The 24177-nt window shown below is 39.0% G+C and overlaps 1 protein-coding gene across 1 annotated transcript in view; it reads left to right on the forward strand.

Moving 5' to 3' along the window:
* Positions 1 to 24177, forward strand: part of UTRN (utrophin) — a 389280-nt gene that overhangs the window by 87454 nt on the left and 277649 nt on the right. The window contains 15 exon segments of the mRNA XM_009895523.1: positions 599 to 715; positions 718 to 758; positions 1370 to 1573; positions 2730 to 2911; positions 3615 to 3765; positions 5213 to 5332; positions 6357 to 6458; positions 9479 to 9586; positions 10201 to 10380; positions 11701 to 11870; positions 14137 to 14260; positions 16001 to 16088; positions 18615 to 18850; positions 19121 to 19301; positions 21985 to 22079. Coding sequence (XP_009893825.1) covers positions 599 to 715; positions 718 to 758; positions 1370 to 1573; positions 2730 to 2911; positions 3615 to 3765; positions 5213 to 5332; positions 6357 to 6458; positions 9479 to 9586; positions 10201 to 10380; positions 11701 to 11870; positions 14137 to 14260; positions 16001 to 16088; positions 18615 to 18850; positions 19121 to 19301; positions 21985 to 22079 — 2099 coding nt within the window.

Below are 24177 nucleotides of genomic sequence, written 5' to 3' on the forward strand. Positions count from 1 at the left end.
TCATTCTGCTTTGAATTGAGCCTCCAAAGATTCATTCTGTAAGACAAGCTTTCAAACTTTATAGATTCAAGCACCACTTTCTTTAAAAAAAAAAAAAAAAAAAGAGTTAACTGAAAGGTTAGCACTCAAACTGAGAGATAAGTGAACCTGAGTCAGTGAAACTCTTTTCCATATCAAAAGCAAGAAAATGAACTGACCAATGCTGGGGGTGGTGATAAAGCCTAAATGGAAGTGCTTGTCTGTGTAGAATACTGTCCCTGAACTGCATTTGTGCTTGGGAGATGCTTCAGAATAATTTTCCCCAAACAGTTTTTATTTCTTAATAACTTCAGGTTTGGATTCATACTTCAAAAAGAACATGCATTTAATGTGAATTCACTTCCAAATGTAGAAAATTTATTTTTTAAAATGTTTTCTCCTTCACACTGTTTTCAACGTATTTCAAACCTGGCCTTTTAACTTAAACCTTACTAAAGGCTACTTAACAGGAGAACTTGCGATTTATGCGATGTGTAAAGTCTTAACTTTATTCTAAGGAATGATTTAGGAAATCAGCTTCTTCATTTATTTTTCCCCATGTTTTATCTTTTTGATGCAGATGTTGCTGTACAGCTTCCAGACAAAAAGTCTATTATTATGTATTTAACCTCTTTGTTTGAGGTCCTTCCTAAGCAAGTCACCATGGAAGACATCCGGGAGGTGGAAACCCTTCCAAAGAAAAAAAGGAATGCGAGGATGGAGAGTTCAACATGCAGCAGGTGTGTTTGTCATCAAAGTCTGCCTGGCTTTTCTTGAGTTGTAATTTTAGCTGGTCTTCAGGCTTGTCGGTTATCTCTGGAACATGCCTTCTATCTTGGGCAAGACAATCAGGAAAATAAGAAAAATCATAGCATTTTCTTTGTGATTGACTTCAGTGGTTTTATCTTCCTCTTTTTCTTCTTTTCTGATTCATGTACAAAATCCTGTGCGTTGAGGTATAAAGTTCCATCTCTGTTATGCTTCTTTCTTCTGTTTCTGTTTCTCATTTGTCTTGGCAAGCTGGAGAGGGTGGCCCAAAATCTTTAACTGAGTTTGCTGCAGAACTTGTGGTGGTAGCAATGGGGTTTTGTTTGGGTGTGAGATCCACTGCCCTATTAAACAAGAAAGATTAAAGTTGTCTTTTCTATCTGGGTTCTTTATTTTAAAATGAAAATTCATTAGTGGTTACTGTGGCCCTTCTCCTTAAAAATGTACCCAATGATTACTTTTAAAATTTTATGAAGGATTAAAAGGGATCTTAGTTGTTCTATTTTTAGTATCATTTAGAAAGGCATCATCTTTGCACTTCTAAGACATCACCTAAGGCATCACTTTTCTCTTGGCTGCCTAGGCTGTAGCACTTGAAGAGGAACAGGGTGGTTCTAGAGCAGAGACTCCCAGCACGGTGACAGAGGTGGATATGGACTTGGATAGCTACCAGGTTGCTCTCGAAGAAGTTCTAACATGGCTGCTGTCAGCTGAGGATGCATTTCGGGAGCAGGAGGAAATATCTGGTGATGTTGAAGAAGTCAAAGAGCAATTTTCCACCCATGAAGTAAGCTTCTCTTGAAAAGTCGTTTGTTGTTTTGTGTGTGTGTGTGTGTGTGTGTGAGCTGAAGAACTCCCATTTCCTAGTCCTTATTCAAAACCTGCCATTGTTTCTTTTGCCTTGTTTTTTCTAAATTAAAAGCACCTCTATCTGAATGTGATGGGTTTGGTGGTCTTGATTCTTTAGTGCTTTAGTTTTGTGGGTTTTTTTGGGAAATAGTAGCTTCCTGAAGGTTAAATAGATATTTTTAGGAGAACTTACAGTGGAACATGCTGTGGAACTTTAATGTATTTTTTTAAATCAGCTTTTGGTGGGTGGCACAATGGTGTCTATAATACAAAGACAGTCTGATCCAGGCTGATTTGTGCTTCTCTTCTGCCAACTGCTAAAAAGCCTGGTCAGCCTTATGTCACTTGCTGTTAAATGAGGCCAATGCTGAAATTGATAATAATGTCAATTTAATTCAGTGGTCTCCCTGTCACGATTAGCATAGTTTATTTCAGAAAGATGTGTTGTTGCTTCCAAATTATTGTTGTTTCCAAATTGTTTTGTTTTGGTTCTGTTCCAAGTATGAACAAATGTTCTAATGTTGCTAAAAGTTTCAAATGTCATGTTAGATGTTTTAGTTTTCTCCTGTGTCAGCTCACTGTGTACAATTGAATTTAAAATCTGAATGCTGATCAATATGAAGAATTTTTTTTTTCCTTGTGCTACAGTTTTAAAGCCATGAACCAAAGGAAGTAGTGTTCTGGATTTATAGTAAAAATGTGAATTTTTAATGTTATTAACTCATAGGCTTCTATTTGCTTTCCTATGGTACATTTCAGATCTTCTTTTACGTTCTGTTGACCACAGGTAAGTTTCTGGGTTTTTTTCTTGGTGAATTTGTTCAAAGGCTGTCTCCTTACAAACAGCTTTTTCTCTGAGGTGGCCAGCTTTTTTCCTCACTTAGCTCTATTTTACTGGCTCCAGAATTTTTGTAGCTCACACAGGATCTTCTATCATAAAAAGGATTAGGTCTGCCATGCTTGCGTATTTGATGGTGCCAGCTCATTCTGCAGCACTGTTTCAAACATGACAATTTTTTAGGACATTTACAAATTCATAAATTCCTGTAGGAGCTCACAGGTCATGGTGACGTGGCTGGTTGTACCTTTTCCAGAATTTTATGATGGAACTAACTGCACACCAGAGCAGCGTGGGCAGCGTTCTTCAAGCTGGAAACCAACTGGTGGCCCAGGGAAACCTGTCACCCGAAGAGGAGTTTGAGATCCAGGAGCAAATGCTGCTGCTGAACTCCCGCTGGGAGGAGCTCAGGGTGGAGAGCATGGACAGACAGTCCCGGTAAGTCCTGCTGCAAAACCCCTCCTAGACGTGCAGGACCAACCTCTGGTGCTTACTGCATCTCAGAGCAGAAGCTCTGTTAGTCTCCATCCATTTGTAAGAATTTTTTCAGAAATAACTCTTTCAGTTTGTGACATGAAATCTGGCTCCTTCATGCTTTCCAAGGTGAAACAAAAGAAATGAATATAACTGGGTTGTTTTTTTTTTGTTCCTGTATTTTGTGACTGTTATGTTATGTAAATGTGCCAGACTAAATATGTAGTATCTACATGCAGTAGTTACATAAATGTGTTTAAGTTCTTCAATAAAGCACACAGTAGATGTGAATAGCTATGTGTGTTTACACAACTAAAATGCACTTAAAAGATTTTTATTTTTTTTCCCCTGCCTGTGGGTTATCAAGCTAAGAGCTGCACATCAAGGAGAAACTGCATTTTGTTGTAGCTCTCAGCAGAAGCTCTGTTAGTGGCACATCCCTGTTGCAAGAAACAATCCCTGATACAAATTGCATAATTCACTTTTTTTGTAGAGAAAGAAACAAGGAGGCTTAACTATGTTCCTTAGCTTAATGGTGAAAATTTTATTTGGCAATGGCTAGCTGGTTTATGAATGGCCTTGCTTCTTTCCTATAGGAACTAGAACTTAGTCTCTTTCCTTAGGAAAACTGTTTCTGAAATAACTCTGCCTGTGCTTCCCCCTGCAGCCTGCATGACATGCTGATGGAGCTCCAGAAGCAGCAGTTGCAGCAGCTGTCCGACTGGCTGACGGTCACAGAAGAACGCATTCAGAAGATGGAATCTCAGCTTTTAGCGGAGGATTTGGAGTCCCTTCAAAAACAGCTGGAAGAACATAAAGTAAACCTTTTTTGTCTGTTATGTAATATGCATGGGAGAAGTATTTGGGAGATGTGTACGTTGGTGGGTTCCTTAGTTGAGAAACTTGATTGTGTCAGAAGTCATATATGGCTGTATGCTGAAGGGGCTGCATTTGATGTTTGGAAAAGGATGATGATGGGGTAGAAAGGAACTGGAAGTTTCTGGAAGTGCTTTCTTAACTGAACGCTTAAGCACTGACGACTACAGCAGAAACTGTTATCTTTGCTTCACGCAGGAAGCAAAATTTGTAGGGGAAGTTGTTACCCTCACTTCATGCAGGAAATCAGGCCTCTCCAGGTAAATTGTAGGTGTGAGGGACAGTATGAAATGTCCTGTGGAAAACGTGCTTTTAATAACTGGCAGGCATTGCTAAAGCATGTGTCAGACTTGCAGATTAAAATAAAGCCGGAGCTAAAACTATCAGGAAGGGGGCTCCCAAGCCACTGATTCCAGTCACTGCTCTTACAGGGTTTGCATCCTAAGGGGGTGCATAGACACTGCACTCTGATGTCTGCACAACGTTTTGGAAGTGTTTCGGGTCTCAATTAAGTTTCTGAGTGGGAGTCCAGCTTTTCTAGCCCACAGTGGTTTTTTTTGAAGGAGAACGATGGCCTTTTAATACTTGTCATGGTTGCAGCTTTGGTTTTTGTACTCAGTGCTGAGGTTTGACCTTCTCCCCAGCATGGGACGTACTCCACAGTTCTTGCCCTGTGAGGTATTTTTAGTCTGTGTAATTTCCTGTCCCACATTTGCATTCTTTCCTCTGTCTTTAAAATCTGGGGAGTTTGAGGCATGTTGTTCATGGAGTAGCTTAGGATATTCTGGGATGAAAAGTGATATTTACAGTACTGTAAAGGCATATTGATCTTGCAGAGATATTTTGGAGGTAGGCCTTAACCATGGAATCTGTTCTTCTAGCAGTTTTATGAATACTTAAATCTACTCATTATTTCAAACTAAGCAGAAATGTATGCTTTCTACAGTTTTCAACTGTTGTCTTTGAACATCACGATCAATTATAGCACTATTGATACTTATGAGAGTTATATTGTCAACTATTAAAAGACAAATGTTCTTAGTGATTTTTCCCTGTTCGGCATGCCCTATGACACTTGCTTGTTAAAAATAATAGCTTTTTATAGAAATACGTAAGCTCTCGTACCTATAACAGGAGACACATAGGAAGTCAATGTGGTTGTCACATGATTCTCCTAGTCAAGTATGGTGCATACAGCTTAAAACACTCCATGTTTTCCAACATTTTAACAGAATGGTTTTGGGTTCATTTCTAGCAGTCTTTTGCTTACATTTACTGCAATTGTGCAGTGATTCCCAGTAAAATCTGTGCTTAACTGTTGAATCTGTGGTCAAAATAGCAGATCAGCAAACGTATTCAAAGTTGGTAACCTCGGATTTGTTCTTCTAGAGCCTGCAGAATGACCTAGAGACAGAACAGGTGAAGGTAAACTCCCTGACGCACATGGTCGTCATTGTTGATGAAAGCAGTGGGGAAAGTGCAACAGCTATTCTGGAGGAACAATTGCAGGTAAAATCATAGTTTCTGTTGGAAGGGACCTTTTAAGGTCATCTATCTAGTCCAACCTCCCTGCAGTGAGCAGGGACATCTTCAACTAGATTAGGTTGCTCAGAGCCCCGTCCAACCTGACCTTGAATGTTTGCAGGGATGGGGCATCTACCACCTCTCTGGGCAACCTGTGCCAGTGTTTCACCACTCTCATCATAAAAAAAAAAAATATTCTTCCTTATATCTAGTCTAAATCTACCCTCTTTTAGTTTAAAGCCATTACCTCTTGTAATGTTACAGTCCTATTTTTTTAACTGTAGTAGCAAGCACTTAAAACCTTTGCATAAAATTGTCAGTCAACACTTTTTTGTTTAAAGACTATGTATCCTAGAAAGTAATTTAAAGTAGTCATTTTTTTTTTTTTTTGTAGAAGTAATACTAACAAAAGAATTGTTAAATTTGCTCATGGTAAAACCTGCAAAAGTGGTTTGGTGACTTTCAAGCTCAATTCCTGGGGAATCAAGCTGTTGTCATTCCCAGAGACTCAGGCGTTTTTGTAGTGTATTCTTTCAGCAGTTTCAGTAAAATGGGAAGATGCACAGTACAAGTCTTATTTCACATAAGTAATTTTCATTAGGAAGTTAAAAACCGATGGGAAAAATACTTAGGCGTGAGCAGAATTTATCTAGGGAATATAGTGTGAAGTATTTTCCCATTTTTGTCAGAAGTTAGACTGTAACCTGAAGTATAGGGAGCGTGAAACAGAATTTATTTAAACAGAATTCATGCTGCTTTGTTCGCTCCTTTTGAAGTCAATCAAAGAGCTCGCTGACTTCAGCAAGAGCAGAGATAAGGCCATAGGTGAATGCTCTTGAAAGTTTTCACCTCCAGCTTTGTGCAATACAACAATGGCGATTACTGGCAAGGAGGTAGCTATAATGTAGAAAGAGGTTACTGTGAAATAGAAATTATGCTTCTGATTATCTGATTTTTGAGTTTCCTTGTGAGACTCATGTATGTTCATGAGCATGCCCTGCTTTTGTAGAGGCTCGGTGAGCGGTGGACAGCAGTTTGTCGTTGGACTGAGGAACGACGGGTCAAGTTGCAAGAAATTCAGCTTTTATGGCAGGAGCTGCTGGAAGAGCAGGTTAGTAGCTCTTTAGTTACCCAATGACTGGTTGAATTGTGGAGGGGGAAAAACAACCAAACAAAAAAACCCCCAAACCCCTTAGCAGGGTTTAACAGCACTCAGAAAAAAGCCTTGATAAAACTAGCTTTTGTGTTATTGTTTGAGTTCCCAGTTTCTTGAGGAGTAGAGTAGCTGTGCAGTGCAAGAGAAGTATTTTCCAAAGTTTAACTAGGAAAGTTTATAACTCCTTATAAAATAATTTCCAAGGTAGTTTGCAAAATGGACAAGAAGTGGGAATATCCATGGTAGCAAAATGACAATCACTAAGTATTTGGTGGTTTGGTAGCCACGGAAATTTTCCTAATTAAGGTATACGTGCTTCCAACATGGGTACTTGTACACAATTTTGCAATCAACTACTCAATGGATACTGTTTTCAAAACCAGTAACATAAAATATTTGTTTAATATAGCAAAACATGCAGCTTTTCTTACTTTGCTGAGGTTAGGCAAACAGCTGGGTTGTGAAGAAGATGATGTGAGTTTTGTCTTGCTTTGCTATTGCGCATTTTACATATATACTAAATATACTGCTCAAACATGGCATAAAAGGTATGGTAACACAACTACGTGTTTGCACACCTAGTGCTAGAGCTTGTTTTGTGTCCCAGCTTAAAATATTTGATGGCTTTTCCTTTGAAAGTTTTACTTAAATTGTTTTGTTTTCTTAAATGATGGTATTTATCACTGTAAGCTATTGTTTAAACTCTGCTGTACACCCAGATTGTTTAGACATTTGAAAGAAGTAGAACAGTGCTGATATAGCTGTTGCTATCAGTTACAGCCTGGTTTCTTTGACAGGGTTGTTTTGTCTGCATTTTTTTGGGGTTGCATATATATTTCTCCCTGACCCCTCCCGTATCTATTTGCAGTATATTGATGAGCTGAATTTGCAGCTCATGTGACCTTGTTGTTATATGGACCCAAGGTTCAGATTCTGGTTTGTCTGATATGAAATATCTATTTATATATATTTGTTTAAAATACTGTGTAAGAGTATGTGTACGTACATACAGAAAATTGTGTGCAAACACTTTCTGGCAGCTCTTGGGCAAGGTAAGTCCCTGAGTTGAGAAATAAGGATTCCTCAAAAATCCTCACTCTGTATGTCAAGGCATGGACTTCAGGTTCTCTCTGTTTTGATGACCTTATGTGAGCTTGTTTCTGTCCTCTTCCACCCCTGTTTGTCTGGGGAAAAGTGACCACTCATTGACTATTACAATACTGTTAAGAGTGTCATCTTATGTTGGAGTTTCTTTGCTTTCAGCTTTTTTTAATTTGTACATAATTATGTTACCCTGTAAAAGTGAAAAAAAAAATTAATCGGTGTTTATTTAATGTAGAATGTCAGATAGCAAGTAATGAGGAAGTAGAAGTTTATTTTAGGTAGCTTGGATCATCCTATGTTTGCATTCGTTGTTCAACTCTGAACAATGCATTTATTACTAACAGGTTTGAATTACAGTTCTATGTCCTCAAGAGTTACCAAGTGCCCTACAAAAATTATGGTTTGAAACGAGTTAAAAATTTTAATACAAACACTTTGTTAACACAAAAGTAACTAAAACATTTAGATACTATCATTTTACCCTTTTCACCCAACCAGATGGAGAGATGAGCAACAGTGATGCATCAGCCTTTTTGTAGCTGGCTAGAAAATTTTGGGAAACCACATTGCCAAGTCAACACAATTCTTGCCACTCGGGAAACAAATTCCTCAATCAATGCCAGATATTTCTTAGCACTGTGATAATTATGTTTTGGTTTTTTAGGGAGAGTTATCTTTAACTGCTGATTTAGCAGAAATTAATTGAATACATTGAAGGGTTTTTAAGCTCCTCTTATGCATAAAATATGTTGGCTGGGATGCCAGCATGATTTTTCCATAGAATGTGTGGTGTTATAATTTTGTTTCTCACAGCCTCGTGGCATTTCCACCACCATCGTATTTGCTGTCTGTACACTTTGCATATTGGTTTACATTGGCAATGTAAACTGCCTTAACCCTTTGGCCCAAATGTTGCTGTAGTCACTTCTGGGACAACGCCAAAAATATACAGCTAGACTGAGGAGCCTAGTAGCTGGTGTAAAGTGTGTTATTCAAAGAACAAAAAGGTCTGCCTTGCTGTATCATTTTCTTGTTTATTTTTGAAACAGAGTCGAGTAGCAGCGTGCCAGTGGCTATGCAACTGAGCTTGGTGGAGAGCCGGGTATTCTAGTGTATGGAGGTGGCTGTGCAGCAGCAGCGGCAATATGTTGCAACATAATGTAAAATTTATAAAATCCTTCCTGATACTTGATGCCAGTTATTGCTGGACTTGCCATAGGAGTGCTGTGTGACTGAAGGGAAGTGAGACCCAGGACGGGTTTCCTAGGAAGAAGTAGAAAAAGCTCAAGATCCCTGAGTTAGTACTATCCAGAGCAGACCGCTCCAGCTTTCAGCAGTTAATGAGACAATATTTGCTGAAGTTATTTTGCAATTGGAAGTAGGTACAGTAAACAGGGAGGTGACTAATTAATATCTGAGTCTTTGAATGACTGCCTGGACTAAAAGAGCTTTGAAGCTCTGAAGATCTGTGAGAAAATGTTTGTAATGGCTGGTTTTGAATGACAGAGGAAGAAGGGTAGAGAATGAAAGAAAGCATACATACCATTTTGATATATTTAATTCTAATATTAATTACGAGTCTTACGTCAGCCTTATGGTGGATATCTGGTTGCTAGAAATAACTTTGGGAGGGGTGGTGTGTGCTCTGATATATTGAGAAATGGTTTTGGTGAAATTGTTTTGCTGGAAGGCATTACTTAGTTGCCTGATCTGATCTTTTCTGTCCCCTTTTATGTACTATTTTTGTTAATGCCAACAGAAATAAAGATTGCAGAACTGTCCTTTGAATGCAATGATCTTAAAGAAGGAATTGTCAATAGCTGTTTGACAAACTTGGTATTTTCTTGTGCTGTTTTTCTTATGATCTGCAGTGCTTATTGAAAGCTTGGTTAACTGAGAAAGAAGAGGCTTTGAGTAAGGTCCAGACAAGCAACTTCAAAGATCAAACAGATCTGAGTGTGAATGTTCGAAAACTAGCAGTGAGTATCGCTATCCTGCTCTATCCTGTCAAGTCTCATCGACTAAATGAATGGCAAATTACCAGTTTGACTCCAGTAAGAGCTGTAAATGCATGATACTTTGGAAGCCAGGACAATATTCTCTCCTTGCCAGATTCTTTCACTTGAGTTTGAAAAAAGTGTACAACTCACTCCAGGGCCATTCCAGGCTGGTGTGCCAGACTTTGAAACAGCTATCCTGGGTTTTTGACAGGCTTTGGAGTTTATTGCAGGCAAGCAGTCAACTGTGTTTTCCAAGGTGTGGGTTTGTGGTTTTGGTGTGGTTTTTCTCTTTTTTTTTTAAAATGTTTTTATTTTTTTTTTTAATTTTTAAATACAATGGTGCAGCTTGTACCTGAACCAATCATTTGTAACTGCTACTTAAAGATACTGCTGACTGCTCTAGGAGCTGCTTCAGGGATATGCTCTTTTTAAGAGTGTCTGTTAGTGCTTTGTTACACAAGAGAACTGTTTTGAAACCTATGATGCATCTGGCTCAGGTAGTACAAGTTTTTTTTGTCCCCTCCATGGAATTAAAAGCTAAGGGGTGGCTGAATACTACAGTGTCACCTTGTAATGTTTTCTTCTAACTTCAGATTTTGAAAGAGGACATGGGTATGAAACGGCAAACGTTAGACCAGCTGAACGAGCTGGGTCAGGATGTGGCTCAAATCCTTGGGAATGGCAGAGCATCCAGTAAAATCGATCAGGATCAAGAAGAGCTAACTCAGAGGTGGGATGGTTTGGTTCAGAAGCTAGAGGATTACTCTAACCAGGTACTTAACAAGGCTTTATTACTTTTTAGCTGTTTATGTGTCTGTATGTATGCAAACCTCATTGATACTGTCAGCAAAACTGCCCAGGCGAGTTCTTGGCATCAGGCTAGACAGATAGGTGAGTGCTCTTTCACGTGGGGCTGACTTTATCTGCTGACAAAGCTGTCTGCGTTTTTTGGTCTTCAAAACCCCAAGTTGTTAACCTGACTAGTACTATTACTCCTTTCTCACACAGATTAAGCTTCATTTTTCTGATGAGTAAAGCAGGCTTGCCATGTATTAACAATCAATGCAAATGCCTTTAAACATTATAAGAGTGCTGGGACTGGATTAAATCTGATACTAAAAGAAAACAAAGACAAAACCCCCAAACCCAGAATAGATAAATAAATGGGTGTCATACAAGCATTTATGCTCTGTGAGTATGATTTCTCATCTGTTGAAAATAGAGTAGTTGTTTGTTTGATATGTAACGATGATAGCCAAGCCGGATTGTTAAATGTTTATTTTAGTATTTTGAGTGCTTGGTAATGTTTTTATTTAGACAGAACTCCCATTGGCTTCTGTGAGAATTTTGTTTGACAGTTTTATGACTCATATGTCCCTTTTTGTGGTATTAAAATGTTGTTATGGTGAAGGCTGTGGCACTGATTCACGATCCATTTAGTGTATAGTGAATGAGTTATGCAGTCTGAGTAGGGGTCCATTTCAGCCATGTGGCTTTTCTTTGTTCTTGTGTTTGAGTCAAAGTGCTGGAGAGTGCCAAAGTCTGTCTTCAAACTTTCACTCCCCATAAATATCAAGCATATACTTAAAACTTCCAGGTTGATTCCCATGGGACTTACTTCATAACCTATTAAAGAGTGTGGAAAGTTTCTATTGACTTGGGTGAGTTTTTAGGTCAAATCCACTGTGTATCAGCTCCTTCTGAGATCTAGGCTTGGTTTTATGGGGTATGAGTATAAAATATAGACTTGTGTGTTAATAAACCCAAAGGACCTTGGTTCTTTCTGTGAACCAAGCAATTATGAAAGAAAATAGATACAATGCTTATTTTATTGATTTTAGTTCACTTGGACTAGCATGAAATTCTAGTTGAACTGAGAATTCTGATGTGTGGTTTGCATCTGTAAAATGAGAATAATGATGTCTTTCTCTGGAGGGCATCTGTGATAAAGGTGCTTCATGACAGCTAGGTGTGGTCATTTGTAGGAATGAATAATGGGCTTTTATGACTGATGAATGAAAAGAACTAAGCAAAAGCAATTCAGTTTGTGTTAGAAATGGCATTTAACCCTTTTGCTAAATTATTTTGTATAGGTAACTCAGGCTGTAGGAAGCATAGGAATGTCACAGGTTTCACAGAAGACTGCTGCAGAAACAACGCCATTGAAGGAACAGGTAGTGGTTAAACAATCCAGACAGGAGTTGCCCCCACCGCCACCCCCAAAGAAAAGGCAAATCCCAGGGGACAGTGAAGCAAAGAAAAAGTAAGTATATGTCACTGCCATTTTCCCTTGCTCATTAAATACTACATAGACTCATGTCTCTTGGTCTTGGCTTTTCATTTTTCTTTTGTGCAAGTGAGGAATACTTAAGTTGCTGTTGTGAGGTTGGGTTTGTGGAATGGGAAGGGAATGTACAGCCTTGTTTTCAGAGCAACGGAAAGCCTGCAGCTTCCATTAATTTCAAAGGGAAACAGGGGTGTTTCTCAAAAAAGCAGGTTTTCAGTCCTTTGTACCTCAGTTCTGTTGCTGAAAGATAGACTTAATTACATTTCTTCTGGAAAAACATCTTCTTATCTTTGGTTAAAAAGTGTTGTGAAAGTGCCAAATATTTTGATTTATTTATTATTTATTCCTAATCTCCATAAAATATATGGGAGAAACTGCACAAAAAAGGTTCAGAGACCTATTCCATGTACCTGGTATTTAGTAATTAGGACAATATTACAGCAATGTTTCGTTTTGCAAGTATATCTGTGGTGGCTTACTGATTTGCATGTATAGAATCATAGAATGGCTTGGGTTGGAAGCGACCTTAAAGACCATTTAGTTCCAACCCCCCTACCATGGGCGGGCACACCTTCCACAAGATCAGGTTGTTTGAAGCCCCATCCAGTCTGGCCTTGAACACTTCCAGGGATGGGGTACCCACAGCTTCCCTGCGGAAACCGTTCCAGTGTCTCACCACCCTCACAGTAAAGAATTTCTTCCTAATATCTAATCTAAATCTACCCTCTTTCAATTTAAAACCATTATTCCTCATCCCGTCAGTACAGTCCTTCATAAAGTCCCTCCCCATCTTTCCTGTAGGCCCCCTTTAAGTACCGGAAAGCTGCTATAATTTCTCTCTGGAGCCTTCTCTAGGCTAAACAATATGTGTTGCAGTGCCTTTATTAAATTGTATACCTAAAACTAAAATAATTGTTTCAAGATAAATTAAGAAAGTAAATTCTGTATACTCATCATTTTGCTTTTTGTGCTTGCCTGAGAAAATGAGCCTGTTTTTGAGGTGTCACTAGTTTAAACCTTTGGGAGGTCATTTAGGGAAAGGATGGTGGACTGTGTCAAGAGCAAGGTGTTGCTGTGCTAGATGATGTGTGTTTGCACAGTGAAGAATAGTTGTTCTTTTCATTCTTCTGGAGGATGAATGGAGGTTTGAAGGGGTGAGCAACCTGCCCAAACCGTCTTGAGGATCCTGGTCAGATCTAAGCCCTGGTGGGGATGGTGTGTGCATGTGGGTGTCCCAGGGCACTAATGCATTCAGAAGCCCATCAGTTCCTTCTTTCTCTGTTTCATGAGTTGTAGAAACTATTTTAGACTTTGGAAGCAAAAGTTTGATCTGTTATGTTTTTTCCTAGAGTTCAGATTGTATTGAAGACAGTCAGTTAAAATAGGTTAAACTTTCTGATGCTTTTGCCTGATCCCAGTTACTTATATTGAAACCAGCAAATGGCCAGTAACTAGAATTTTGTGGGTTTTCCCATGAAAACTTTGAGTGACTGACAGTGATTTCTGCATTTGTTGGTAGACTGTTATTCTGTGTTAAGTAGTAGAATTTTAATACGGCCTGACTTGTGGTCTGTATAGTGTGTCTGTCCTCTCAAGTTCTGTACAGTATTGGTTAATTTGGGAGTTGGTGTTTTTTTGTTTGTTTTGATTTTTGGTGGTGGTGGGTTTTAGCTTAGAGGTTTTAGGCATAAGAAAGTTGTGTGAATATAGAAATGTCCCAAAATATTAAGCTATAAGCTAATCTTTAGTCAGCTAAGTGTTCAAAATATTTGTCCACTGTCACTGCCAGGAGTGCTTAAGCTACTAGTTTTTTCTTTGGACTAAATAGTGTTACAGACTTTTACAAAATATAGAACTGTAATACTTATTTGTCTTATTCCTGAGGTTATTTATTACTTTTAAAATACTCAGCACTGAGAGATATCTTTTGTGACATATTTAAAGAAACAGTAATAGTTTGCATGAAAATATGTATCAAAAAATTAAGAAAGAAATTGCACCATGCATTCATAATTTGCTCCCAAAGGCTAATACCATGGACATAATTTTTACTGTGTCAGATTTTTGAAAATCTGTCTTTGTCCACCTGCCTGTGAGTAGTAATATGAGAAACATGAATCTTGTGTGCAGCCTTACTGTTTTGGGATTGAGTAATGTGCTGAACTATAAGACTTCTGATTTTTAAGACAGAGTGACTGAATAGGGAAAAATGACAAAAAAAATGTCTGACCTTTTAAACCAGGTTTGATGCTGAAAGTACTGAGCTCTTGAACTGGATTTCAAAATCAAAATCTGCCATTCAGGCCACCGACATCAGAGAGTACAAGAAGATGAGAGAGACTTCAAACATGAAAGAAAAGCTGAAGGTAAAATGGGGAGATAGCGAGTGAATAGTATATTTTGTCTCTAAGCTAGCTGTCAGCTGGAGGTGTGGGCTGATCCACATGCTTTGTGGGGATTAAGTCCTTTAGTTAAATAGTTTCTGAACTGGACATAAATGGAAAGCTCTGACCAGCTGGACACAAATTTTTGCTGTGTTGGGTTGCACAATCCACAGGGTATTTTACAAACATATTACTGATGTCTCCTTTGGAGTTCTGATAGATGCCTGTCTTCAGGATTAGTATCTTTTCCACTAAGCAGCATATTTTGGCTTCATCTTTCACAGTTGGAGATGGACTTGATTGACACCACTTTTATAATTTTGGCAGACATGGGCCGGTGGGCTGCTCAGAGACCCCTTGGATCATGCTGTGACACTCTGCATGTACTGTACCACCCAGGGTCCAAAGCAGTCCATTGGTACAATGTTTGGACACAATGTTTGCTCTATTAATTTGGGAGAAAACCCAATAGTTACAACTTATGTACGGTATTACTGACCTGTAAGACAGAATACATAATTTTAAAGGATCCTGTGGGAGTCATGAAATAACCGTTTTATCTTCTTTCTGTTTTGGGAATGTATTCTTGCCTCTTTTGGTCCTTGGGCATGCTTTGTTAATGAAGACTTACTGGAGCTTTAGCAGGAGCTGATAAATTTGATCCTTTTGAAATCAAGGACAATACTTAAATACACCTATAAGGAGACTCCTCAATGCTGTAGTGCAAAATGGTGCCAGTAGGAATGTTTGGAATGGCAGTACTGTTGGAAATAAAAACCAAAACAACCCTCCCAATAGTTTATTTATAGAACCTTATGAATGTTTGTAGCCCTTTATAAAATAGGCTCCAAGATGATCACCAGGTTCCCATGAACAGCACTGTTTTTAAATGATTAGGCTCTAAGTGGGTAGGACAGTGTTTGTTCTTCCCAACTGTGCCAAATAGATGCATGCTTCTTCTGAATTTAGTGTAGCAAGTCTAAGCCAGAGTAATGACCTTGGACATTAGTTTTCAAAAGATTTTAATTTGGAGATACTATGTTGTAATCTCAGAGGATCTTGAAGTTGGATTACTGCTGGGCTATAGTTCTTCTTAGTTGGGCTTCTACAGAACAGGTGGTTGTTCCCTTCTGCTGAATATCTCAGTAGAGACTGTAGAGGCCAAGGGGCTATTTAAAAAAAAAAAAAAAAAATAGTTCATATCCATCAAACTTGTATTATATTGTTTTGCTTTTTTTCAGCTAAGCTATTGTTCAGCATACCTCTAAGAAATCTGCTGACACAATAATAACTTCTACTATGCATCTCTACAAGGGGGCTTTTTAAAAAAAAAAAAAAAACAACAAAAAACCCCCCAAAAAAGCCTCTTTCCACTGACTCATATTAAATAATTACAATTTTTGATCACAAGTGACTTGTTCTAGCTGGTGTCTCAATATCTGATTTCACATGGCAGGATCCTCAACCCCTTTTAACAGTTTTTTATTCCTGGTGGTGTTGTACTAGTCTCTTGCTTGCCTGGTACTTGTGAGAGCTAACTCCTTTTGCATTTGTTTTCTGAAAAAACAAAACTAACATGAATCTTAGAAGGTGCTGTGTCTAAGAAAACTGGAATGTGTTTTGGGTAGTAGTGTGAAAATACATGTTACTGGTGGGGAAGCAGGAGGGGAGTCAAGAAAAATTGGTCTCTCTGAAACTATTCTTTTGGGGTTCACTTTGTAGGTGATCGAAAAAGAAAGGGTTGAAAAAAGCCAAAAATTAGATGAACTGAAACGAAGTGGACATATTCTTTTGGATCAAATGGGAAAGGGTAAGCTGCTTGATGGTTTTTCTGTTTTGTGATTTGGTCAGATGAGTTGCTGGGAAATAATATTGAAATAGGCTACCTCCAGTTAAGCATTGCAATATATTCTTTTCCTCTCTCTCCATTTTCTTTGCTTCAGAGACACTGGTCATTGTTACTGTTACTAGTTATAGATATGTGGTTTGTTTCTGTTAAAGCTTGTAGAAAAGCACTATTAATATTCTCTGTTTAATGTGTGTGTGTGTTCATTTGCAACCTTTTAAGGGTTACTTTTATTGAAATAGAAATAATTTCTTAAAATGGCAGTAATGTGCTTTTGGGGAAGGAGTTGGTTTAATTTTAAATTGTGTGGAGATTTTAAGTATAAAATTTTAAAATATAACTGCCTTAAAGAAGTGAAAATTTTGAAACCAAATTTAGGCTTGATAAACGTATGTATATCTCTCTTTATTTGTAGTTTTCTCTATTTCTGTAAGAACTGTCAGCATGTTTTGATGAAACAGTCACAATTTATGGTTCAAAAGCAAGAGAGAAGCCTATGTGCTTCAGAAAATGATTGGTTGTCAATTAAAACACTTATCCCTGGAAACACATAATTAACATCAGTGAAAGTTAAATCTTTAAACCTTGCCAAAATCTTGTTTCATAATATGACAAAACTCCATCAGTGAAATGTGACTTTCTCCATAAAAGAGCTGTTCATACCATCCAGAGGCAGTTTTTTAGATCTGCTGTGCGCTTGCCTGCTGGTGAAGTTGCTATAACCAGTAGCATTCAGACAGGTGAAAGGACGGTATCACTGTCCTGCATAATGACCAGCATCCCTTTCGGAAAATGCTGATTTCCATTGGATTTCCCAATGGTCGCATTTTTTTTTCCAGCCAGCCCCTTTGCCTGTATGCCCCAATCTGCTAAACATCTCCAGTCCTTCCCTCCTTGCCACCTACTACAGCTGAAGCTTTTTACAGTGGGTGCCACTGCCCTGAAGCTGATGGCTGGAAGCCACTGATTTGACCTGGAGTTTGGGTTATAAAAATTTGTAGCTTTTCCTTGTCTTCAAACCTGGACAGAGATCCTCTCTCTCTTACAAACCCCTCCAGCTGTGATAGGTCATGGCTATGAAACCAGTATCTGTTGATCATAACGAGAAATGCATAGTCAAAAAACTGCTTTGTATTGGCAAAAAATAAAATACAGAAATTTCTTCCTAATTGTTTGACACCTTAAAGTTTGGGATGTATAGAAACTAAGCAGTCTACAACCCCTGGCTCTGTTAGGGTCTGCTAGTATGTTTTGTCCAGCTCAGAATGACAGCCCTGCTCTCCAAAACCAGGCCCAGCTACACCTGTGTGCAGTAATGCACAGCACTGGCACGTGTGTGTATACATCCGTTTCTGTCCTGGGGCGTGTACGGGCTGTGCCATAATGGCAGTGACCGATGGTTGTGTGTGTGCTTCTCTGAGGTGGTGGCTGTGCTTCTGTACTGTAGGTGTGCCTAGTGTGTGACCGGTGTGCGCCGCACAGGGGGGACCTATGGAGCAGAGCCTTCAAGCGCCCTTGCGGTGAGCTGGCTGGCCGCGCTGACCGGGGCACTGCGCTCCACTTATGTTAAAGTGGTGCAGCAAACGGAGGCCTCCACGGCACTCTCCTCCTTCTGCTCCCACCTAAATGACAAAACTGCTAAGTTCAGGTGGCCCAAATATGTCTTAGATATAAAAGAAAATGGTACCTCGAAAGAGAATCTGCATCAGAAGCTTCCAGTGGCAAGAATGTACTGCTGAATGCACATTGCACTGAAACTTCTTCATATGTAGGAAAATTGTCAGTTACTTCTGGCACTTAAGGAAATAAGAGAACAATGAATGGGTAGGGGGTCTGTTCACTTCTGCTGCTGCATCCTCAAGTAATGCATTGATTCGTCAAAAAGATGGTGTGGCAAGTGCTTTGTGTAGTCACTGCGAGTGGGAAATAACCTTGTGTTTTGTCGTGTTGCTTTTGTAGCTATTCATATCATCTAGTTATTAATAATGTCTGCATGCAATGTGACATTGTTAGCCGTTGCTCCCTCTCCCTCCCAGGCTGACAGGTTTTCCATTTATGTTTTCAATGAATTTATTGCTGCCTTCCAGCTTGCTGCTTCTCTCTTTCTTTGTGGAGTCTAGAATCACTTAAAAAAATAAAGCCTACTGAAATAAAGTTTATTTTACTTAAATCTACGTATCAACATTTAGACACAAATTATGATGGCGAAGAGAGTCATGATAGTTGAGAGTCATCTCATTGTCATAAATTCAAATGGTATCAAAGGGAAAGAAGGGAAGTGGAATACCTCACTTTCCATTTTACTATTAATGTGGAAATAAAAAGCTGAAGCACTTAGTAATAAGTACACTTTTATGGATAGTGGACTTGGAATCAAAGCATTTTGCATGTCAATGCAAATGTTCACCTGTATCTGAAGAGAAGAAAGATTAAATGCCTGTTAATCAAAATGTGTTGCAGTTAATATAACAATTTATGTAATCTTTTTAGAGGGACTTTCTACAGTGGATATAAAAACTGTGATGGAGAAAATATTGTCAGAGTGGAAGGATGTGGTTCAACACCTGGAAGAAGTGACCAGAAAGATAAAGTACCAGGAAGATATAAATGCTTATTTTAAAGAAATGAGTGAGCTTGAGAAGATTGTAATTGAGAAGGATGGCTGGCTTAAAAATGATGCTTCTTCATCATCCCAGCCCTCAGCAGTCCTGAAAGACTTATGTCAGGTAAGTCTGGCAAAACTTGTTAATTTTGATTGTAAGCTGTTAGGACTACCAAATACCCCAGAGGAGCTAAGCCTAGTCAGTAAGGAAACTAAAAATTTCTGAGGCATCCAGGGCAACTGATTTGACTGGAAGATTTTGGTGCCTGTGTCACAGGAGTATTTAAGGTTGTTGCCCTAGTAATGTGGAGGAGCTGTGCTGCAGTAGCTTACTAAAATCTTTGTTGTTAACAAGGCAAGTGTGAGATTTGGTTTTGATTTTAATAATTCACAGCGGGAGTTAACTCATCTTGTAAGCCTGGGTCCACGGTTGGAACACCTGAAAGCCACCTGCAAGGCACTCACCTCTCAGCCCGTGCCTCCAAACTTCATTCAGGAGAGCCTGAACGGTTTTCTCGATTGCTTCAAGTTGACTTGTCAGAAACTAGAGGAACGTCACCAGCAGCTGAAGAAAGGTAAATATATATATATTTTGCTTAACGTAAGCCCTACTGATACTTGTGTTCTGATTTTTTTGTTGTTGTTTTTAGCCGATTGAAAACTCACTGAATTCTGGCAGAGTTCTCCTACCGATTCTGGGAGGCTTTGGGTCAGGCTGACAAAATCTTTTTATTCACCTGAAAGAATATTCACATGATCTCCTGTGTGCACACTGTAAAATATATCGTTCCATGGTGTTAAAAGTGATTATGCAAGGATGCAACATTCCTGAAACTACATTTAAGGAATTATCAAAACATATTTAAGGTGGATAATATAGTTTGAAAAGCTGTGTGTCTCTGGAACTTACAGATATAAATAGTAATACTAGAAATGAAAAATGGAAGGTTAAGAGAACCTTGTAAAATTGAAGTGTGCATGTGAAATTTATTCTTTTTCATAGCTTTGTTGAGCACATTAGTCATACATAATTCCTTTTGGAAATTTCATCTTTGCAGTGATTTGGAATCTGGCTTGCTTTTCAGGCACTTTCTGCTTGGGTTTTTGTTACGTTAAAAAATTTATTATGAGCATTCAAACCAGTCGTGCTGGCTTCTAAAGGGTTTTAAATGTAGTTCACAAAATATGTAGCTCTGTTAATATTTTACAGCTGAATAGCAAGAGCACAGACCTATGAGAAGATTTTTCCTCAGTTTTCATTTTGTTTCTGAGGAATTCAAGGAACCATTTTGCTAACGGCCCCAAATGGAAGAGCATTAACACTTTTTATTCTGTGTGTAATAAAACTAGGCTGAATTGTTAGACCATCTATATAATGTGTTGCACAAGGCCTGCATGCTTTGATTATATCCATGCAGAAAACTGTATGAATAAACATGTCTGTCTGTCACGCTCAAATTACAGGGTATGCTTTCATTCTTACTGTGAGGAATGATAATTTTATGACTGTTCTGAGTTCATGTACTTTTGAATAATTTTATTGGGATTGTGTATTTTGGTAGTTATTACAGGATATGACAAAAATACCCCATATTTTTTCATGACACACATCACTTGAGGTGTTATTAGCATATTTGAACCAGTTATTACTTGATAAAAATACCTTACGTATTGTAATATGTTAAATTTGTATTTGTGTATTTTTTTGTATGATAATTTCTCTGCAGATTGTCTATTGCTAACAAACAGGGAAATGTCAGTTCAGGGTTTCAGTTGTTTATTTATAGCATAGTGTGAATTGCTGTAAGGTAAAAGAACTTCCAGAGCCGTATAACTGGGAGAAATAACTGATGGTGACACTTGAGCGTTTGTGAACTTGGCAGGCTTTGACTGACAGAAGTCCAGCTCCTTTCATGTCTCCAAGCCTCTGAAATTTCCCTCGTGGAGTGCTTGTCAGTTCCATCTCTGTGGGCATTTTTTATGGGAATTGTGACTTAATTGTTTTTGTCAATGGGAGGCTGTCTTAACTATTTCCTTCTCCTTCAGGATGTGCTGTAGTTTAGTGACAGTGTACCTATTTGCTTTTTACTGAATTCTTTTTTTTTTTCGCCTTTAAATTGATCCCAGCTTTTTGAGAGGAGGAATCTAGTAACTAATTCTCTCTAGAAACATTGACTCACTCCTTAGTTATAAATGATGTGACAGTTCTGATAGTAAGCTGTTGAAAAGCTACCTGGTGAGTCAGAACAAGGCTTAGATAGATTAATTTTCACTTGTGGCAGTAATGAAATTGCTTAGAAATCCAAGGCCGGAGAATGTGCACACCACAGTATGGGTCTTGCAGCCAAAATCCTGTTTGCTGCAGTTTTCCAAATCTGACGTTTTCTTTCTGAAATGCCAGACTGAGATGCTACCTCCTGCCTGGGATTCCACAGAGGGCTGGCTCGAGCAAAATCTGAAATGCAGTCAAAGATTGCAAGCAGATGCTCCATCCAAACTTTAATTCTCTTTTCAGTCTTCCCAGATAGTGTCTCTGTTCTGGCAACAGGCTGAAAGCGACTACTTTTATGTATTTTTGTGTGTGTGTGTGTGTATACATATAAAAAAATGAAAAGAAACCCCAAACCAGACTATTACGTTAATGCATATTTTATGTATGTGTGTTTGTATGTAAAAATACTAGCTATATATAGTTACTATATGTAGTGTGTATTTAACTTTATAGGTAATATATGGCTATTGTACATGCTATACATTATATTTTATATATAGTAGATATCTGTGTGTGTTTGCATATAAATAGCAGATATGTCTAAAACTTTTTAAAATGAAAAATACTAAATTGTGGGGATTTAGCCGTGCAAAATCCCAAGTACTATTGATTCCACCTCCCCGCCCACCCCAAGAGATTTAGGTGCTTAGGTGTATAAGAAAATTCTAAAAATGGGATTGAGTTTTTAAATCTTTTTGTGTGTGTGTGTGTTATAATTGTATATGTATTATTATAGTCTATATAATACATATTTATATATCATATATGTTTAATATTTTTAAAGGAAAAAACATTGCCATCAGCAGAAGATTTTTTTATCTCTTGGAAAGTCTCAGCAGGACTCGATGTACAAGGATATCTCACTTGATTTCTTGTTTCTAAATGATTCCGATAACTTTGATCATATTCACATCTCTTACAATTTGGGTCTGGTGTCTATCTCCTTACCTTGTATTTTGTTCCATTACTCTTTTTAACGATTCCAGAGACAGAAAGCCAGCAGAGCCAGGACAAGCAGCCATCCGTGGCCGGCGGACTGAGCGACCCCAGTAAGGTGGAGAAGGCCCTGCAGCAGGCGAAGGTAACTCTTCCCTTCGCACTGAAGTGAGGAAGCCATCCTCTGTTCTCCTGCCTTGTATTCAGTGGGGTACCTAAAACATTGCTCAGAGGGAAGCCGATCAGGGGGCGGCCGTGTGGGCTCCCTGACCCCGACTCTGCCCTCCCAGTGAGGCTCTGGGGCGCAGGCTTGTAGTCCTTTCCTCCAGGCACAGGGTATCGAAGGTAACTCTTCCCTTCGCACTGAAGTGAGGAAGCCATCCTCTGTTCTCCTGCCTTGTATTCAGTGGGGTACCTAAAACATTGCTCAGAGGGAAGCCGATCAGGGGGCGGCCGTGTGGGCTCCCTGACCCCGACTCTGCCCTCCCAGTGAGGCTCTGGGGCGCAGGCTTGTAGTCCTTTCCTCCAGGCACAGGGTATAGCCTGCCCAGACACGGGGTGCCTGCCTGCTTCGTCTGTCTCTGAGGTTCAGCTGGTTAGCAATTCCATCCCGCCTCATCCTGCTCGGCTGTTGTGAGAGAGTAACTGTACTCCTCTGGCCTCCAGATTGCTTTTCACAGGAAAACAGTGCTTACAAGCTGTAAAGGTAATTGATGCACAAATTCTAGAAATGGTACTTTGGTTCCTATTATGAGCCTATAAAGTGGGGGAAAATCTATGGATGACAGTTGCTTTGTAAATATCAGTTACTGGGGCAGGGGTAGAGTGATGGGAGAGAATCATGCATCTCCAGTACTTTTTTTTCTTTAAAAAAAAAAATAATAGACAAATACTTCCCTGCCCCCTCTGCTGTCACCCGCTGCTTTTGTGGAATCAGGCTTAATTCAGAAACATGATTTTAGCCTGTGTGGTGGCATAAGAGGGCTGCAGGTGATTCTGGAGGAGCTCTTGAACTCCAGTTGCTGGGTGGGGATAGGCTGTGTCTGCCTTTATATCCTTCTCTGAGTGATCAAATAGGTATTTTTTTTAAAAGCCCAGTGAACAAGGGTGTTAGTGCTTTGGTTTTTTGAACCAGCAAATCAGAAGTTCTTAGTTCTTTGGTTTTCTCTTTTAATGTTGCTTCTGTATTGTTTAAAGTTGGCAGAGTTTTTCTGGTCCATACGCTGGCTGACTTGCAATGGCATTTAGTCTTTGGAGGGTTGTCTTTTCCTACTTCTGCCCAAATCCCTCCTCCCCCTTTTCTTCAGCTACTAATTAACCTGAAAGGACATACCATGCCAGTGTGGGAGCTTTAGAGTGTGATGGGAGATGGGACCAAACCCCAGATGATGAGCCACTTGTGGACCTGGGATTGTCCAGCTCCTTCTGCACTGTGGCAGACACTGATAAGTGTTTCAGACATAGACCCCAGCAAAGGGATTGACTGAGTCTGTGGCCCCCTGTGCAGAAAGCTCTTGTTTGCAGAAACATGCGTCCTTCTTTCCAGTCTCATTGCTATCTCACTACATGTCTTTTTAAAGGAAATGGTACACTTTATCCTGTTTCTTTCCTGTACATAGAAAGTAAAACTGAGAACATAAACATATTGAAAAGAAGGTTCTTCCTTAGGAAAATACAGTAAAATATATGTGCACACATCCCACATGTGCACATTGAATGTATATACTAATAAAGTTAAATTCATGAAATTAGTAATGTTTTCATGTGTTCATTCCAAATGTCTCTCTCAAACAAATTTTAAGCAGGATAACCAAAATGACCAGTTTAATGAAGTGGCAGCACTTTTCATGTCTTGGCTTATACCTTCAGCTGTTATCTTTCCTTAATATTAGGAAATTAGCTATTTCAGCTCAAGTGACTCTTCATATCAGCAATGCCATAGTGAATATGTTCAGATTGTGTCCTCCCTGTATTGCAGCTGGAAGAATAGCTTTCAAAACTCAAGTATCCAGAGCTTTCATTGCAGCTGGATGTTATAATAATTGTACTTTACCAAACTCAGGATGACACACTCAACCTATTTCTGTGGGTTTATTGTTTGTTTTTTTAACAAAAAAAATACATTGTGGAGGGAATGACAAAAACTGACATCCTGGTATGTCTACATTACAGTTGCTTTTGTGACTGCAGTGTGGTGTAACCATTGGTTTGCTAACTTGAGTGCCGGTACCACACAGCACAGG

This window comes from Charadrius vociferus, unplaced genomic scaffold (genome assembly GCF_000708025.1).
Source record: "Charadrius vociferus isolate BGI_N301 unplaced genomic scaffold, ASM70802v2 scaffold142, whole genome shotgun sequence".
NCBI classification, from domain to species: domain Eukaryota; kingdom Metazoa; phylum Chordata; class Aves; order Charadriiformes; family Charadriidae; genus Charadrius; species Charadrius vociferus.